The sequence below is a fragment of the Harpia harpyja genome, chromosome 3 (genome assembly GCF_026419915.1).
Source record: "Harpia harpyja isolate bHarHar1 chromosome 3, bHarHar1 primary haplotype, whole genome shotgun sequence".
NCBI lineage: Eukaryota > Metazoa > Chordata > Aves > Accipitriformes > Accipitridae > Harpia > Harpia harpyja.
The window spans coordinates 57,030,405-57,049,641 of NC_068942.1; the positions used below are offsets into that span (position 1 = coordinate 57,030,405).

The 19,237-nt window shown below is 53.8% G+C and overlaps 1 protein-coding gene across 2 annotated transcripts; it reads left to right on the forward strand.

Annotated features, from left to right (window-relative positions):
• The first annotated feature begins 562 nt into the window (after positions 1-562).
• JDP2 (Jun dimerization protein 2) lies at positions 563-18,708 on the forward strand. 2 transcript variants are annotated; one of them, XM_052782762.1, is made up of 4 exons: positions 563-850; positions 11,611-11,834; positions 16,692-16,796; positions 17,643-18,708. In XM_052782762.1, the coding sequence occupies exons 2-4, from the start codon at positions 11,634-11,636 to the stop codon at positions 17,826-17,828; spliced, it is 492 nt and encodes a 163-aa protein (XP_052638722.1). In that variant the 5' UTR covers positions 563-850; positions 11,611-11,633; the 3' UTR covers positions 17,829-18,708. The 2 variants fall into 2 exon arrangements, with proteins under 2 accessions (XP_052638722.1, XP_052638721.1); XM_052782761.1 differs by lacking the exon at positions 563-850 and adding an exon at positions 6,935-6,954.
• The last annotated feature ends 529 nt before the right edge of the window (positions 18,709-19,237 follow it).

Here is a 19,237-nt window from a genome sequence, read left to right on the forward strand (position 1 = left end):
GGGTGAGGTGGGGCGGGCGCTGGGGGGCCCTGGCCGCTGTCTCTGGCCCTTTGCCTCCTTGTTCCCAGGTGCAGGACTGAGGAGCGGGGGCTCCGCACAGAGCCTGCCCCTGCGGGCTGGCCCGGACAGGGCTGCGGCGGCACCGGGCCGGGTCGCCGGGGCTGCCCGGGACCGGGTCCTGGCGTGCGCGGGGCGGGGGAGGGGGGGGGGCGCGGAGCGCGGGGGAGAGCGCGGAAAGGAGCACGGGGGGGGGGGGCGCACCCGGTCAGGGGTGCGAGGTGCCGGGGTGCCGTGGTGCGGAGGGGCCGGGGGGTGCCGGGGCTGCCTGCTGGGAGGGCACAGGGGTGCCGAGGGGTGGCGGGTGCGGAGTCCCGGGGTGCAGGATGCGGGGATGCCGGGCTGTGTGGTGCGGGATGCCGGGCTGTGGGGTGCGGGGTGCCGGGGTGCGGAGTGCCGGTGCCCCGGCTGGTCCCACCCCTGCGCGGCGCTCCCCGCCCCGCGGCCGCGCTCCCCCGCCCTCCCTGACGTGTGGCGCTGGCAGCCCGGCCGGTTCCGCATTCCCGACCCCTCCCCGCAGCCCAGGGGCCGCTATATAACCGGGGCTGATGCAACCCACCCCGCCGCCCGCCACAGCCTGCGGGAGGCGCGCACTGGGGCGGCGGGGGGCGGCGGCGGGCGAAGGCGCCCCGGCGGCGGCCGGCACCGGCGACATCGGCACCCGGCGGGGCCCGGGGGTCGGGGCAGCGCCGCGCAGCCGGGCGGCGGAGGCGGCGGGGCTGAGCCTGCAGCCTGCGCCCGGCCCCTGCGGCCGGGCCCCGCGGGCACCCCGGCAGCCCGGTCCCCCTGCACGGTGGGTGCGGGTGCGGGCGGGGGGGAGCGCTGGGCGGGCCGGGATTGCGGGCGGGGGAGGGGGGCGCCCGGAGGAGCATCCCGGCACCCTGCGGCGGCGGGCAAGGCGCTGCCCCCCGGGCGGGGAGGGGGGCCCGGCTGCCAGCGGTCGGGCGCGCCGCGGAGGTGTGGGGAGACCCTCCGGGGCGGGGCGGGCGGAGCGGCCCAGGCGGCTCAGGGCAGGGCTGCTACCCCCGCAGCCAGCTATGCGCGGGGGGCTAGGGCTGCCTTGCGGGGGTGCCTGGCAGTGGGCTGCTACCCCCGCCCTGATCCGCTGCCGGGGCGGTGGGGAGCGGCCTCTCCCCGCTCCGGGGTGCCCTCCCCTGCCTCCGCTTCACCTGTCGGCCGGGCGCGCAGGGGAGGGAGGGGTCCGGTGTCCCTCCGGCCGCCGGGTTTGTGCCGCGGGGAGGGCTGGCGTTGCGATGAGCCGTGCCCCTGGCCCGCGGGGCCCTGGGAAGGAAAGGGGCCCTGGAGGTTCCCCCACCGCTCCGTCCCAAGTCCGCTTTAGCAGTCAGGCATGGAGTTGAATGGAAGTTGCATTCTTTTGCACGGTCTGCTCCAGGAGGCGCTTTTCTTTTTTCCATGGGAGGGAAATAGGTTTGAGAGCAAATTGGGGGAAAGGGAGAAATACCAAGAGAGCAAGAGCCACGTTATGTTTCCATTTTCCTTTAATGAAGGCCCTGTGGAGGTGTATTTGAAAACACAGGGTCTCCTATGCCTTCAAGGAGGGTGAGAACACTGTGCTGGCTGGTTCCAGGGCCATATGCAGCGTATGGTGGCCAATGAAACGGGGCCTGGCTCGTTCTCTTGCTTGTCTTGGCAGCCTGCTCCATGGCTTGTATTACCAGCCCTGGAACACAACCACTGCCAAACTGTGTGTGTGTGCGCGTGTGTGTGTGTTTGGACTCCGAGAGCTCAGCAGAAACAAATGCTTCTGCAGCTCAGCCCAGGATTTTTTAGCTAGTTTTGAGAAAACTTGCATGAAAAACTCTATCTGGAGGCTGGAGGCTGTTGCCAGAGTCTGCACTGGGAAATTGCTGGTGAGTGCTTGTGTGGGGACATCTGGGAATGCCAGTTGTTGGAGTTCAGATTCTTAGTATGACTCCTAGGGATTTAAAAAAAGCAAAAACCTGCCCATCTGCGGGGTGAGCGGGTGGATGCGGGAGCTGCCGTCCAAACCGTCCCTATGTCAAGCAGCTATTGGTTGTCCCAGGTTCCTGGGGTCTGGGGGATTAACAAGATCTGCTGAGAGTTAATGTGCAGGTTGCTGCCTCTGTCTCCTTGCTGAGACACCTATGGATGCTTCTCCCTCCTCTTCACGGCTGAGCGTTGAGCGTTTCTGTCCTTACAGGATGCAAAGGTGTCTGTCCTGCAGTCCTTGCCAAGGAAGAGTAGGTACTCCCTCACACCTCTTTCCTCCTCCTGCCCTCTCCATCCGAGCAGTGTGTCCAACTAGGCTGCTCAAGCGCAGGCAGGACTGAGCATCTGCTCTGCTGTCTCCTTCCCTACTTTAGCTGCATTGCCTGGGCCAGGTACTTGGCAGCACGCAGCGTCTTGAGCGTGAAGCTGTTGAGAGGCTCTTTTCACTGCAGTAGGTAGTTCCCTGTGGACCTGGCCCTGGTGTGTGGCATGGACCCCTTGCCAGCCTGCACGTGTCCTGCAGTGCCAGTGCAGCAAGGATCGGGGGGCATGGCAAACCTGATGCCCTCTATCTTTGGCTGCTTGCATGGATTTCTTAGTTGCTCAGACTGTCCAGAGTATCAATCCAAACATTGCAGGCTATTTTAATATGCAGCCAGGGAGCTGAAGGTCTGTATGGGCCTCTCAGTTGAGCAGGGCTGTTGCAAACTAGCCAGAGGTGGTCTTTATATGGATTAGAGGTCTTTGTGGATGACCCTGGCATTCAGGGCATAATTTTGAGGAATTTGTAGGGGGGGGGCCTCTCATCATTGAGGCCATCCTTGGCCCCTGAGGGCAGAGCTCTGTGCTGGAGTAGGGTTGTCTTCTTGAAGAAGATTCCAGCCCTGACCACATGTGGTCATGGAAGGTCCTGGGGGATTTCAGCAAGTCAGTCGTTAGCCTCAGTGTCTGAGCTGCAGCCTAGCTCAGACCAGGATATTCCTTCCTCCTCAAATCCCTTTGAGCTGCTTCAGGCAGAAACAGGATAGCTTTTACCTTCCTGCTCTGTACTGCCATCCAGTGGGTGGTGCAGCATTATTAAATGTCTGCCACAAATAATTAATTGCAATCTCTAATAGTAATACTGTGATAATTAATTGCAATTGTTTCCAGTTATTGCAATTAATTATTGCAATACAGGAGCCTTGCTATGCTAGGTGCTGTACAAAACCCTGCTGTCACAGGTTGCTTACAAGTCAATCGCTGCATTGCAGTGGTGGGGGCAGTGTAATGCTAAACTAGAGCTTTTTACTACCCTGTGAAGGTATGGAGGAAAATGCTCAGGAAAAAAGGACTGTGAGCTGACTGCTTCGCTAATGGCAAAGCGGGGGGTATTTCTAAAGCTGAGGATTGGAGGACCAGAATCCCCCCTCCTCAAAATGGGGATAAGGAGAGAAAGCATCAGACAGGCAGGTGTGGGGGCCTGATGGTGGGACTCAGTTGGGTGGGGGGCTGCAAAACTGCAGTTGTGCTGAGGAGAGGCTGTCCGCTCCGGGCTGCCCTGTGGGTACGGTGCAGGGAGCTGCGTGCCTCCCTGATGGAGAAGAGGGAGGCAGCAAGGCTCTCTGCATTCTGGTTTCCAGAAAGGTTTTCATAGCCTTCTGTCTGTGAATGACTCGGATGTTCCTCATGCCATCTGTGTGAAACTAGATGTGCAGGACTGAGCCAGACTGTTCCCACTCACAAAATGGGTTTAGACTTCCATCTCCCCAGCAACCATCCTTCACAGCTCCTTCCTTTCTTCTGTAGTTCTGTAGGCCCTGCAGTTCACTCACTGGAGCTTGGGAGTTAGGGATGGGACATTACATGTATGGGTGTTCACAAACCCTGCAGCTCTTCTCCCACCACGTGGGGTTGCTTGTGGGAGGAGGGGAACAGCAAGGGCAGTAGCTGGGGCTGTCTGTGGGAAGGGCACAGATGGTTCTTTGGCCCTGCAAACTCAGAGCCTGGTTGTAGGAGCTGTCTCTTCCTCTTGGGATGGAAGTGGAGTGTGGAGGTAGCGAGGTACTACGGTGTCTTATCATACTGAAGTGGCATGCTGCAGCTCAGTGCACTTGGTAAGCCATGCTGTGATCGTGCCTTAAACTGGCCTTTAAATAAAGGGGAATCTCCCTGATGCCATAAAACACTAAGTTATGTTAGGTCCTTGGTAAATGGAGGGCACGCACAGTTTTTTCCCAGTGGGTGTCACTGCAGCTCTTCAGTACACTACAGGTGGTGGGTTCCTTGGCATCAACAGGTTCAGCAGATGAATGAATGCGGTGGCTGTTGTTAAAGTCCATGTTTGCCAGCACTACTGCATGGGTATCTGAAAAGACTGGTTACAACCAAAGGGCTTGGTCGCTGCTGTGTTCTGATGATTGGCAAATAACTTTGATACTGATCAGTGTGGCCTTTGGCTCTGGCACTGCAAGTTACTGCTTTTAACAATGCAGACCAGAAGAAGCTAGACAGGAGATGGGGTGACCTGCTGTAAGGTACTAATCAAAACTAGATACATCAGGCTCCTCTAGAGTAGATGGCATTTGTGTGGCAATGGGAGAGTATTGCATTTTAGACAACAGAAGAAAACTGTAATTGCATGGCTAGGTACTTGTGGCACTGGGAATATGGGGTAGTGGCTTTCTGCCTTCAACTTCATTGTGCTTAACGTGGCACTCACTGGCGGCTGAACCTTGAAGTGGAGGGAGATCTGTAGGCTCCAGTGACCCTCAGCATGCTGCAGTCTCCCCAGCCAGAAGAGTCCAGATAGAGGAAAAAACAAAACAAAACAAAAAAAAAAGGCAAGTGGCTCTGTGCTTCAAAGGAGTGATAGGCAACTGCCCTGTCTTTGTTTAGGAAGTTACATTCTTGGGCCATGAGAAGTTGGGATGTCAGGAAAGGGCTTTCATATAAATCATCCTTCTGCCAACAGAAGGAACTAGAAAGATGCAATGTATGACATGCAGGCTGAGCGAACTTGATAGCCAGGAGCTAAAAAAAGTGAAATATGGAAATAAAGCCATAGTAAAATCTAAGGAACCAGAAGTTGCTTCTCATGGATGGTAGCATTACTTTTGATCTCCACAGCAGAATTATTGCCTGTTGGCAAGGAGCAGATGAAAGGCTAATTGCTGTGACTTAAGTGCTCCAAGACAGTACATACAAATGGCGATAGTATGTTAAGTGCTAACACACTGATGAAGAGATCAAAGATTGCTTGTATGGTGGCTTGCAGACTTTGGCAGTGGTCCGATGTGTGGCAGCTGACAAGTAATGGCAGGCACCCAGGTTGAGCCTGGAGTGAGAGGACAACAGGCAAGCACAGCCTTGGTTTTTCAGGCAGCATGGAGAAGGGCTGGTAGGACAGACTTTGCCTTAGTGCAGCACTTAACATGGGCAAAAGAGAAACATGCTGGTATTTACAGAGTGTCAGAATCTGCTGGCTGGCAGTATTAGGTGCTAGACTGGCTCTCTGAGCATTGGAAGGGTACTTGGATCAACCATTGCAGATGTCAGACAGTATAAAATACCTTATGTTGGAAGAAACCATGATTTACAGACAGCAAAATTGAAAATAAGGTTGCAAACAGCCCTCACTCTTGCCAAGGAAGCTGACAGCAGAGATAAGACAGTAATGGCAATTTAAATTGAAGTGTGACTGTCGGAGCTTGCTTTGGGCTGTCGTGGTCCTCTCTGCATGATGATACTGTTGACACAGCAGCAGCAACTGCTTTGGGTTTATAAAGAAGCAAACAGCACCTCTGGGTAAGTGAGGATGCATAGGATGGTCCTGGGGGAACAGTGGATACAAAGTAAGGCCATTTCTGCACAGGGAAATGAATGTATGGTTTCAGCACAGGTAGGCATTCCTGTGCCAGTTTTAGTCTGTGGGTAAGAATAGCACTGAAGAGGTGGCAGGAGGGGTGTAAATACAGGCTAGGAACTGGAGTACAAGCCCCTGGGGACACTGGGTTACGTGGATTATGCCTACACACATTAGATTTATGCCATAACTGCTGTGCAAACATCAGCTCCTTCAAAAAAAACCCCAAAACCAAACAAAGAGAGTCCCCAGAAGAAGCTACAGCAAAACCAGTATGGGAAGAAAAAAAAACTCCAAGCAAATGAAGATTAGAACTGCAGGAGAAAGAATAGGAGGGTATGCAGGGACAGTTTCACTGAGGAATCTGAGTAACAGTATGGGACAGTAACAACTTAGTAGAGCTTCTTCCCACTAAGTCGTGGGCTCCAGAAGATTGTAGACCCCGGCAATAGGAGAAAAACTATGAGTAATGGGTGCTGCCTTTAAGAATTACTAAATCAACCAGTGTCACAGACTGTTGACCATAAGGACATAATTGGGGGACAAAGCACAGAAACACTCATCACTGATGGGAAAGATGCAGCAAAACCAAGGTGAGCAAAGGAAGCTGTACTGTTGTCAGCTTTTTGGGGATGAGACTGCTAAATAAAGTAACTGAGGTTGACCTGAGGTTGACCAAGACCACAACAAGAACAGTGCCAAAGCAAGGATGCAAAAGTGACTGTAATAATTAAGAGGGTTTACAGACATTTCGGCAAGAGGTCAAGTCTTGTGTTACAGCATTTTAACCGGAACAAGGGGAGTATAGAGGCAAAGCTAAGGAAATGCAAACTGAATTTTGACCCATGAAATCACGTGTTGACCAGATTTTTGCTGTGAGGATAGTTGTTGAAGAGAGCATTGAATGACACAAGCTGCTCATCGCTGAACTGAAGTTTTAAGAAAGCCTTCTCTGTCTCATAATTCACTCTGGAGCATCTTGATGTCGTGGCATGAAATGATGAATAGCATCAGCGCAGAAGCCACAGCTACGGTGAATGTAAACTTGAGCAGCTGGCGTCACGCAGATCCCAGTGTCAGATGTAAGACTGCACGTTCTCTTTCCCCTCGCTGCTTTGCTTTGCTGTTGGCTTCATTATGTGAAAAAGCATAGCTGATACAATGCAGGAATTGTGTGGTTCAGCCGCAGGAGACCAGAAAGCTAGGTTTTACTGAAGACACAACGTTTCTCAGCTCGTGTAAGGGGACATTGAAAGACTGCCCGGCATTGAGGAAAAAAAGACTGTGTTAATAATCAGTTATGAAAAGAAAAAAATCTAATAAGAATCCCAGCTAAAGCACTGTGTTAGAAAGTGAAGGAATACAGAAGTGAGTTGGTTCATGTGCCTTAGAAATAATAAACACTGCAAGGGAATATCCAGAAAGGAATTAGGAATTGGCAAGGCACCAGCTGTATTCACCCCATCCAGCAAGACTATTGAAAAACTGCAACTTAAAAGTCAAACTCGGATCTTGAACTTCAAAGTTATTTCTGCCCTACCATGCAAACGTGGTAGAAATATGCTGAAGCTATAGGCAGGCATGTCAATGTCTTCCAGGGTAACGGCCTCGGGAAGAAGACCAAAGTATTAAACAGAATTACATGCCTTGGCTTTTTTGACATGATTGAAATACAACTTCTTACCTCTAGCATTAACCAGAAAAGAAGGTGAAGGTATCTGGGACTTGGGAAGAAAGGAAAGCTTCTCTTACAGGAGGAAGAGGCAAAAGGAGCGGAACAAGAGAGTCCCTCCGATCGACCGGGAGTGCCAGTGCCTGGGACTGAGGGGCATCGAGGGCTGGGCAGGGTGATCTGTCACTGCATCCCTGCTCTGCAGAGGGGGATGGCATCTCTCCTTGTTCCCTTCTCATTTGCCTGGTTATAGCCCTGCTGGGAATGGCTTTACGTTCCTCTCCAAGGTCTAACTCAGCTTGACTCTTGGCAGTTCTCAATGTGTTCCTGAGCTTCCTGACCCCTGAGCAAGATCTTGGTTATAGAAGTCACTTCCCCCTTTCCCACCTAGTTCTCAGCTCATCTTAATGTGCAGGTTCATGTTCTTCCAGGTGGCTCCTGGTGCTTTGGTTTCAACAGCTTTAGATTTAGTTTCCACTGATGCAGGTGTGATGTGGGCTTTGGCAGTGCAGTCCCTGGATCTAGGATAAGTTTTTAGAGCATGTTAAGTACTGGGCCAGCTCCTTCACTCCAACCTATGCCTGATGTCACACTGGTACAGAGGCTATTTCAAGGCATATTAAGCTACCAGATCAAAGAGGTAGAGAGAAAAAGTGGGCCAGAGAAAACACCATGTTTTCTCAAATCTTTAGCCAGTTGTCCCCAGGGAGCTGCCTCAGGCTCAGGAGTGCAGGGGGGTGCTCGGTGACCTGGTAGTCCCACAGTCTGGAGAACAGATTTCTCCTCCCTCCTTATTTCATAAATTGCAGTGACCCTGAATTCAGTCTAGCTGAGGACCTGGACTATCCAGCCCAGCACCTGGGTGCTGCCAGCTGCATGTCATAATGGAAGACAACAAATTACAACCAGGTCCCCCAAGTCCAGAATGGATTTAGGCATCCAGTGCTGGGCTCAAGTCAGTTGCCAGCCTGAAGCCTGTGAAAGGGTGGGTCAGGGCCCCAAATCAGTGTGTGCCATAGCAGCTCACATGTGGTATTTGCAGGAGGGAGACTTCAAGAGGGTGTTCATTTACTTTTACTATTTTTTTTTAAATTATTTTTACTTAAGTCCAGACTGTTTAAGCTGGGGATGGAGATCTATGGGATTGCTGGGGAGGGGGAGTGCAGCAGCTGGCCCAGGGTGTGCTGCTGTTGGCAGTCTTCTTCCCCGGTGCCACAGCATGTTGTCTTAGTGGGAGCAGCTGGGAAATGACTAGCTCTGCAGTGTGTCCAGCTATCCCAAAATGGTAGACTGAATTTAACTCCACGCAGCTGAGTCCTGTGGCAGTATGTCCTGGGAAGAGCCTCTGGAGTCACCTCTCCTTTGCCATGCCACCTCACTGGCCTGGTGCTTTCCTGCTGGAGAGGGACAGTCTCTGAGGAAGATAGTAGGGATTTAGGCACAGTCCCCAAATAACTTTTTGCATTTTTCTGTCTTGAGTGCAGCCTAGGGTAGGATGGTGCCCGGTTTCTGGAGGAGTGAAGCATCTTAGCTGTGTATGGGCCTGAAAGGAAGGGGAGGGAGGTAGCGTGCAGCTTCAGAGCCCTGCTGCAAGTGGGCATCTCCTGACACTGTACACAGCAGCCACTGCAGATGTGGAATTACAGCTGGCTGGTTTAGAGATCGCTATGGAAGAACGAATATTTTGGATCAGTTTAGGTCCTTGCAATCTCAACAATTTGATGCCTAGTCTTTTCTGAGGTCAAGTATCATTACCAAGTATTTTCTCTTTCTCTTCTGTCACCAAATGGGCAGAAGTCCATTTCATCAGGTAGTATCACTTCGCTTCAGAAATTACTCATCTCTCCTATCTTTCCCATCTTCTCCTTTTCAGGCTTTAATGCTCTTGTGCAGATCACCCCCCCGGCCCATCTTCCTCCTCCTGCATACCAGCACTGCTGAGCACCAGCCTGCTCTATTCTTTCTGGTCTCTCCTCCTGAAGGACGACTGGAGCAGAGGGCTGGATTCCTGCTTGCCACCTCTTTATGGTCATGGTCTTCCTGCATTTGCTTTCCATGCTCTTTCTCAAGTCCTGCTGGTCACCGCTGCTGTCGGCTGAGCAAACTCTGTCAGGGGACATCTCGTGCTGACACCTGGACCTCTTTGGTGGCAGATTAGAGTGTATGACAGCTCACAGCATATTGTAGCTTGTAGGTGCGCTCTGATGCAAACCCCCTTGTCTGTCACACCAGTATGGCTTGCACAGCACCTGTGCTGGGAGTTGTGGAGCTTGCATTAGCCTCTCTACCCTTGACTAACCTGTATGATTGGCTTTCCTTCCCTTTTGCTGCTCATCTCCTGTTTCTCCACATGAACAAATATACCAAATAATATCCTAGGTAAAGAGATGTGCCAGCGCCAAGAAATCCTTATATTCTTTGCTTGTCATGATTAACCCTGTTTGACCTGCTCCCACTGACCCTACTTGAGCAGGGGGGTTGGACCAGGCAATCTCCAGAGGTCCCTCCCCACCTCAACTGTTCTGTGACTCCGTGATCCAACAGTCCTATCTCACATACAGCTTTACTCGAGTTTTCAGCCTGGTACTGACATAGATTTGCACGCCAGGATGGCAAGTGCTGAGCAACTGTGGCAGCTGGCTTGACAATGTGTGGGTGCCTCTGCTTGGCACAGCTGTATTGCCTGGACCTGAAGTCTGCATTGCCTGTTACCTGGTCTCTCAGCAGCTGAGAGTGGATGCTTTGGAAAGAGCAGGGCAAGTGCATGTTATCCCTTGCTTAATGCACCTCCTCACTCTGGCACTTGGTGCTGTCTGAGCTTCCAGGGGTTTGTGCAGACTGATGGTCCTTTGTGGACCCCTCTTTCATGAGTTTGCCCAACTGCTCATTGAATCCTGCCTTGTGACTGGCTCTAGTGCTTGTGGGAAGCTGCTCAGTGAGATGTTGGGTCCACTCCATTAGCCTATTTCTCTCTCCTGCCATCGCTGGTCTCTCTGCGCTGCATGGGTGCCTCCTGGTGCAGGGGCAGGATGGGTTGGATGCCTGGAGGCTCCTGGAGCGTGCTGGGACCGGTCTGGCTGGGCAGAACAAGGAGAGCAGTGCACAAGCAGTGGAACATGTGGTTGAGTTGGGGGGGGGGGGGAATGGTTGCTGTGTGGACAGAAGTTGACTCTGCATGTTGTAACTGGGTCACTTGTGAGTGTCCCAGGCCAGTTACACAAGCAGGGATGTACTTGTGCTGTAGCCAACAACCACCTGCTCCCTTTGCTTTTTGGCTGATATAACAGCTCCAGTTCTCTGGGCTTCCCATTTTAGGTATAATATTATTTCTTTATCTCTTAGCTGCTTGTCCTTCATGTTTCCTGGTAACTCGCTTTCTTCTGCCTATGAGTGACTTGCCAAAGTTTGTCCTGATCCTATTCTCAATTGAGCTGCAGCTTTTTTTCTTTGCTGGTAGAAGATGCCTTTTGCACATTGCTCCATTTCCCCTCCCCTCCAGCCTTCGCTTCCTCATGTCTGTGCTGGGAGATGTTTGTTCAGTGGCAGGTTTTTCTCTTGTGGTTTTATCCCTGGTCCCTGTGTGCCGTGTCCCAGCCCTGACCAGCGGGCTGAGCCTGCCCAGAAGAAATCTAGCCTAAGGCATATTGTGGTGGTCTTTGAGCCATTTTCTTCTTGTCCTGATAACCTACACATTAATCAAAACTTAGTTAAGAGTAAGCCTTGATCTTCTGCACTCCTGAGAAAGGTCTGCCAAAAGCAGTAGTCCGTGGGACCACATCACTGTCATTGCAGCTAGCTCCTGTTCTTCTAGTGCTTTGCCTCTCAGGTCTCTTCCCTTCCTGATCTACACACCAGTAGTGTATCCGTCTTAGCAGGATTCATATATTTTGGTTTCTATCACCCAGGTTCTGCTTAGTGCTTGCCTTTGCCATCCCTGGGGAAGAGCGGCTGCTTTCCCTGGTTCGCAGCCTGTTAGGTGATGGGACTGTAGAATAAATTTGGCTTGTGCTGTGTCGTGAGGCCTTGTAACTGGGTTGTAATGGGCTGTGTCTCACTCTCCCTCCAGGCCACGAAGCTCTTTCCCCTGCTATGATGCCAGGGCAGATCCCTGACCCGTCCCTGACGGCTGGTGCACTGCCTGGGCTCGGCCCCTTGACGGGACTACCTAGCACAGCCCTGACCACCGAGGAGCTGAAGTACGCCGACATCCGCAACATCGGGGCCATGATCTCGCCGCTCCAGTTCCTGGAGGTGAAGCTTGGGAAGAGACCCCAGCCTGTGAAAAGTGAGGTGAGTCTTGGGGTCTGCTGGCTGCAGATGGCCCTGCAGGGCTGTTGCCTGCACCTGCCTAGGTGTCTCTCCTGCCTGTGCTTGGATTTCCTGCCAGGGTGGCCAGCAATGTGTTTTATAAGCATGTCATGCTGCCTGTTTGGTGATGTGCACATGTGTTGGCAGCTGCTCCACCAGCTGCCTCTTCCCCGTGCCTGAATTTCTGTCCCTGCGGCATGGGCTGGGAGTGGTGGCCTCAGTGTCCCAGACCTGACCAGTCCCACGCAACCATTGGCAGCTGGCTGAACTCAAACCCTGCCTGCGGAGTGGGGTCTGGCACAGCCAACATGTCCCTAGGTCGGGGCGTGCACCCAAAGGAGAAGCTGCGCAGTCCGTCAGAGGGCTTGCGCAATGCTTTCATCCCATCTCCGGTGCAGACGAGCCCTTGGTGCTGCTGGTGTTGGTGTTGCCTTTCCTGTGGGGACCAGGCGTGTGGGTGAGCGGTGCTGAGCGGCAGCGGTGATTCAGCTTGTGCCGCAGGTGCTGCTGGCTGGGGCTGCCCCTGCCCCGCTGCTTGGGGTGGGGGGCCCTGGCTTCACCTTGGGACTGGTGGGACGGGGAAGATGGGCAGCTTCTGCTCGGTACCACAGGCTGGCATGTCAGAACCAGGCTGCAGGGACTTGGGAGACAGTTGCAGAGCATTTTCCTTGCGTGGTTGTCTCTTCTCTTGGTTGTCCAGTCTTTGACTCCTTGACCCTTGCTGTAGTGGTGGTGAGTGTTTGCACTTCCCACTGCCAGCAGACGGAGGTGGAAACCCATCAGTTCAGAGGCCCCACGTTAGTGAGGGTGGTGGCTGCTGTCAGAAGGTCTGATAAACAACCCTTCTGAACAGTGCATTTGCTGCTGCGTGAAGGTACCTCAGATGATGCTGTGTGAGGATGGGGTGATGTGCATTCTCTGGAGATGTCAGGAGGAGGTGCTAGATGATGTGAAAAGCTGCCCGTGATGAGCTGTGAGCTGAAGGGGGTAAAACATCAGTTCCAGGGAGCACCCCACTCTCCAAATGGTGCTGACACTTGATTTGGCCAAACTCTTATGGCAAAAGCTCAACAGCACCCAGGCCCACCTGCGGGGAGGGTGCTAGTTCCCTCCCCCCAGCCCCTTGCAGTGGACTCCTGCAGGGAGAACTGGTATGATACAGTCCATCTGATCACCTTGCACAGGAGCTCCGTGCCCAAGGGGTGTCCGGTCAGTTCATGCAGCATCCCATGGAGATCACCTGGGGAAGGACTGGGCAGCTCCACAACGGCAGGAACTGAGGCTAGGATGCTGCGAGAGGCCATCCGAAGGGCCTTGGGGATGCTAATGGCTTTGGTCCCTCTATGGGCAAAGTAGTCGTGGGTTGGCAGCTGAAGCCAAATGGCAGCTGAAGCTCTTGGCCTGAGTATCATGCAGTAAATGGGGTGCAATGCCCACCTCCCTTCATGGGTTGGGGAAGAAAGAGGGCGTCTGTAGCTGTCCTGTCTTCCTGGGCACAGCTCCTTTCCTGGGACACCTTGGGCACCTCTGAGCTGGCCCTGCAACAGCTGCTTTTGCTTGGTGAGCATGGAGATGTGGTCTCACTGGCCCCTGCATAAGAGGGACAGGGCAGCTCTGCCTCGCAGCAGGTACTGGAAGAGCCGAGCGTCATTTCAGCCAGTTGTTGAGACACCATGTGGAGGAAGGATAAGGGGAAATCCACTGGCAGCTCCCACACAGCTGCTTTCCCTGCAGCCGGTTCCTCCCCTGCATGGCCTGTGAAGCTGAGGAGTTGAGGACAGCAAATGGAGCTGCCCCTGGCACAGGCTCTGCAGCAAAAGCCTGGGGGAGCTGAAGCAGTAGCTGCTTATCCCATGAGTAGCCAAGAAGCTGCCCACGCATAATTTTGCAATGCAGCCTGCAGCTGCTTTCCTCTTGCAGGCTGCTGGAGCCTGGGGACGCTGGGTACTGGCATGCCATGCTCTGCGTGGCACCCGGGAGGGCAGGCTGCTCCCCATGAGCTGGGGCACAGGCAGTTTCTCTGCTGTGCTGGGGGGACCAGCATCTCCTGGCACTGGGGTGTTTGTCCCTGGTGCACGAAACCCACCTAGTGGGTGCTGGGTGCCGGCTTCCCCACAGGGTGGTGGACAGCCCCACTGGGCAGGCTGCCCTCCTCTTGGGGCAGCTGGAGACAGGTGCTGCCGTGCTCCTCCGCCATCAAAACCTGCCTGGGGTGCTCCCTCTGGGACAGAGCCCTCCCCCTCAGGCTGATGATCACCTCAGTCCCTGATGCTGCTGACTGAAGCAATTCAGGAGGCAACCCCAGACCTTCTACCCACAGGGCTCCCCTGGAGATCAGCTACTGAAACATGCTGTGGGATGATATGCCATCACTGTTCCTCGTGCCTCTGAGTAGGGTCCTAACCCCCAGCACCAGGGCCATGTCACTTTTCTGAACTGAAATCAAGCAGAAGCGGAGAGGGGGAAACCTGCTTTCTTGAAGTTACAGGAGCTGTGGTCAAAAAGCAGAGCCAAGAGTTCAAGCTGCTGCTATCTGTGCTGAGCCATGCTCCTTGAGCATCTGTACCCCATCTAAAGGACATGGCCCCTTGGTGGGCCCTCTGTGGGGTGGTGGGGAAGCTGAAGGGGACAGGGACAGGTCACTTATTCTTTGATTCTCACTGAATGGAGCAACAGGGCATGGAAATGTGTCAGGCAGTTCCCAGGGATACTGTGAGGCTTGTACAGTTGCTGTTTACTCTTCCAGTTCCTGTTACAACCCAAGATGTACTTTGCAGGAAAGTTTGGGGTGTGTTTCTTGAGCTTTGGAGCTGTGAGCACATCCCCTGTCTGCACCCTCCTAATAGTCCTTGGAACTAAAAGGCCAAGAAGCTATCTAAGGGGTAGATGAGTGGTTGGTAAGTGTGTGGAGGGGAGTGGTGGCTACCCTGATGTCCACCTCCTCTTGAACTCTGTGTGGAAATTTTGTAAGAGCTGCTTGTGCCTTTGCTGCAGGGTATCCTGGTCCTGCCAGGAGGAAAAGGCAGCAGAGCATGGAGTTAGAGCCTTCCTGGTCACTTCTGCTAACACCTGCCACATCTGAGGTACATGGGTGTAGTGAGAGCTGGCCATTTCTAACTGGATTTGGGGGCATCAGTGCAGTTCCCATCTTGGTTCTCCCAGGTGTGGTGCATGATGCCCCATGGCACTGCATTGGCAAAGGAAAAGGAATGGTGGCAGCCTGGCATTCTGGGAGTCTGTGCATAGCTTGTGCTGACTTTGCTTAATATTTTAGCCCCAGCTAAAATAGCAACATTGGTATAATGCTTGGGAAGTAAGATAGAGAAGATGCAAAAGCTATTAGTGCTATAAAACTTGGACATTGTCTTTTAAAGCGTGCTACATGCTGCATATTGGCCATGCAGCTTACTTTAAGGTACCTCTTCACCTTAACTCTGCCAAGTCAATGTTTTATCCTGTCCTTGCACATCACATTAAGATGTTTTGATTAGTGGGCTTTGGACTCAGTGAATGTTAGCGGTGTGCACAGTTTGCCGTGGACAAAGGTACCTGCAGCTTTCGTTTCCTGCAGGCACCACTGGTGTACCTACATGTGGGGTAATCTGGTGGCCCCACTGCCACCACCACTTTGTGGCCTTGGCATTGGGAATCTCTGACTTTCCTTTTGAGCTGACTAAGCCCAGGCGCTAGAGCAACAAGGGTGTTTAGATAGTGTGTGCTGTGAGAGGCTCATCTAGGAGATGTGTCCCTCAACCACACTGACTCAGGGAGGGATGAAGGGAAGGATGTGGCTGCCTTCTCAGACTGGAGCTGCCCTTAGAAAAGGTGCAAATAGGCTGTGGAAATGCTCGTAAGGCAAATGTTGCTGCCACTGCATTTGAAAAGATGTGTACTGTCAGCTATCAGTTCATAGGAACAAGGCAGTTCAGTATGACATCTCAAATTTTGGAGTCCCAGGCCAAATGTGGATGAAGGCACTGGGGACCTTTTCTTCTCTAGTCATGCTACAAAGTGTAACCTGGATGCTGACTTTGCAGGGCTTTCCAGCACTCAGATTTTTCTTGAAGGAGCTGGTTTGGGTTCTTGGATGCAAGCATGCCATAGGCCATTTACACAGGCTTTGTAGTAAATATCCCTAAATACTTTGATTATGGGTTTCCAACCCATAGGGCTTTTTGGCCTGGCCTGTGTGGTTTGAGTCAGTGCAGAGCAACTGAGTCATGGAGAACAGCGCAGGCACTGCCATGTCCTGCTTCTTTACAGGGGATGTGGGACCTGTCCCCACCTTACTATGGTGGCCCTGTGACTCGGCCAGCACTGAAGCTGCAGCAGGCAGTCCCATGTACTGGAAAAGGGGGAACAGCCAGGCCCAGCTGGGGGATCTTTCAGGTTTCTCTGCCTCTCGCCCTTGGCTTGCATGTGTGATGCTTCAAATGACCATGCTCACGGAGCTGAGCCTGTAGATGTCTGTGTGACAAACTGTGCCTGTCTTTGTGGCCTGGGGCTCTACTCCCCTTGTCTCTGCCTTCTCTCAGGGAAGGAGCAGCCCTGCAAAGAGTTGTCTGTCCCCTGCCAGCCAGGTCCCCAGCTGTGGGTACCACACTGGTCTCCCTCCCCATGTCCCCACAGAGACACTCCACAGAGTGGAGTTAGAGGCTGTGATGGCACCACGCCTGGTTCCTGGTGAGGATTAGACCATGTTGCTGGTGGCCACTGGCACGGGTAGTTGCCACCCCTCTTCTTGCCCTGCCACTGGTGGGGCTGCCAGGCTCTCACCCCTACCTCCTGCCCTGCCCCACCCCTGCAGGCTCTGACCTGGGCTTCTCCTTCTCGTTGCAGCTGGATGAGGAAGAGGAGAGGAGGAAAAGGCGCCGGGAGAAAAACAAAGTAGCAGCAGCGCGATGTCGTAACAAGAAGAAGGAGAGGACGGAGTTCCTGCAGCGGGTGCGTGGCCTGACCTGTCCCAGGGCACAGCAGGGACCTTGGTGGGGGCACGTCCCTAGAAAGGTGCCCCGGCTGCAGGCAACATTCCCTTCTGAACTGGCCCTCTGCCTCGCCTTCTCCTGTGCCCTTATCTGGGAAAATACAGGCCCGTTGCCCCCTTCCCATGAGGCTGAAAGTGGTGGCCACATGTGGTGGCATCCCGGTGCCCATGGTATGAGGGCTGGAGGTGGGTTCTGGGCTTGGGGGAGAGAGAGCTGATATTGTCCCTGCCTCAGTGCTGGAGCAGGAGCACCTGTGGGAGTGTGGCACAGGACAGGACCAACAGCGTGCTGGCCCCTTGCCCAAATTCCTGAAGGTTTCCCCTTTCAGAGGCCAGATGCCCTCTCACCCATGACCCCAAGGCAGAAAAACTCTCACAGCACCTTGCTGCTCTTCTGCAAGGGGTGGTAGGACATGGGCAAATGACACAGCAGGGGCACAAGGAGCCATTTCACAAGGGCAGATCCTTGCAGATGGGGGTTAAAACTTAAACGTGGGTTTGTTTCCAAATACCCTTCCAGACCATGGAAAGCAGCCAGGCAGGGGTTTTGCTGTGGTGCCGCAGAGACCTGTCCTAGGAGGTGGCTGTGTATTTCCTTGTGGTGGCACTAGGTAATGCAAGGCAGCAGGGCTGGGGATGCACTGCCTGGAGGGAGCTGGTGCCTTGGCAGGTCTTCAGGCTGCTCCTGCGCTGCAGGGGCTGAGGGGCAGCACTGAGCAGAGATGGCTTGTTGGCCAAATTGTTTCTCCTTGTATCTCGTCCTCTTGGGAGTAAAGTCACATGCGGTTGTGTTTCTGTCCTGTTAGGAGTCCGAGCGTCTGGAGCTCATGAACGCTGAGCTGAAGGCCCAGATAGAAGAGCTGAAACAGGAGAGGCAGCAGCTGATCCTGATGCTGAACCGGCACCGTCCCACCTGCATCGTGCGGACAGACAGCATCAAGACGCCCGAGAGTGAAGCCAACCCTCTGCTGGAGCAGCTAGAGAAGAAGTGAAGGTGGCACTGGGCCAGGAGGAGGAGACAGTGGCACAGGGTCTTCTAGGGTCTCTAATGTATGTACTGTATGAAGAACTGTGCACCCAGGCCTGGTGCAGCCAGGACCCAGTGGGCTTCCTTGGGAACTATGGACCAAACAAATATAGGGACAGAGAAGATCAGGAACCTGTCAACCATGTACTCTGAGGCTGAACCCGGGAGCAGGGCTAGCGGTGCCGGTGAGGGCAACCTCCCTGTGATACCTCATCATGGCCCTTCAGCCTGCTTGCAGCCCCAGGGACCCACGCCGCCACAGAACGTCCAGCAAGGACCACGCACCCCGTGGGGAGCAGGGGCTGCAGGCGGAGGAGCGGCGGCCGCGCGGTGCCCACTGGTGCCCTGCCCAGAGGCTGCCGCCGCTCCTGGCGCATGCTCCGGAGGGAAACCCGAACCCAAGAACCGCAACACTTGACGCAGCCCCGTCCGGTGGGCAGGCCTGTCGGGGCTCGGTGGCGCAGGCGCCCCCCACAAGCACACTCTCAGTATAATGTTTACAGCCCAGCTGTCCGTGTCGGCCGTGCTTTTGAATGCACATTTTTACACTTTTTTAAAGTATTTTTTACAAAGTTTTTATACAGCGATCTCTATATGGATTTATATAATCACTAGATGTGATCCCATAGAAATGTATGTTATGATGGTCTGTTTGTTACAAACGCATATGCCACAGTTATCTCCATTGTGTTACTTGTCTGGTAGTGTCCGGCCCCTTCCCCAGCGTGCTGGGAAGGGGGTCCAAGCCACCCTCCGCAGTGGTGTCGCTACCCTCTCCATCCATGTATGTCCTTCATAATACTCAGTTCTGTATCTCTCAGTAAATGTTACCTTTACATACACCATCCTCCTGTGCTCTGTCTGGGTCAGGCCATGGTGGGCAATGGCCAGAGCTCAGTACTGCGGCAGCATGTGCCAGGTCTGACCATGCCGGGTGCGTTCATGGCTGAGTGGGATGGTGGAGCTGATCCCAGAGCCGTTTTTGGTGGTTCTCTGTGTTAGCAGCTGTGGGCCAGGGGAATTCACCCTGGGGAAGCTAGGAACCTTGGAGGCAGCTCTGACCATTGTCAAGCAAGAAGTAGCTCAGTGCGGCACTGAAGAGGGCAGGCAGGGCGTGGCTTGCCATTTGGAAAGGCAGAGGTGTGAGACAGGGAGACCATCTCATCCTTATGTGGTCCTTCTTGTTTCAGGCCTGAATACAGCAGTTTGAACTCATTTCAGGGATAAGGAAGAGATGGAAGAGGTGTCACAATGTCCTTGTGGTAGTGATCCCCTTGTAGAAGGAGGTGGAGAACAGTTCCTCTGGGTTTCTACAGTGTCCTAGCCTTGCCCCTAACTGACATGCTGGGAAAGCTCCTAAAGCTTGCCCTGGGC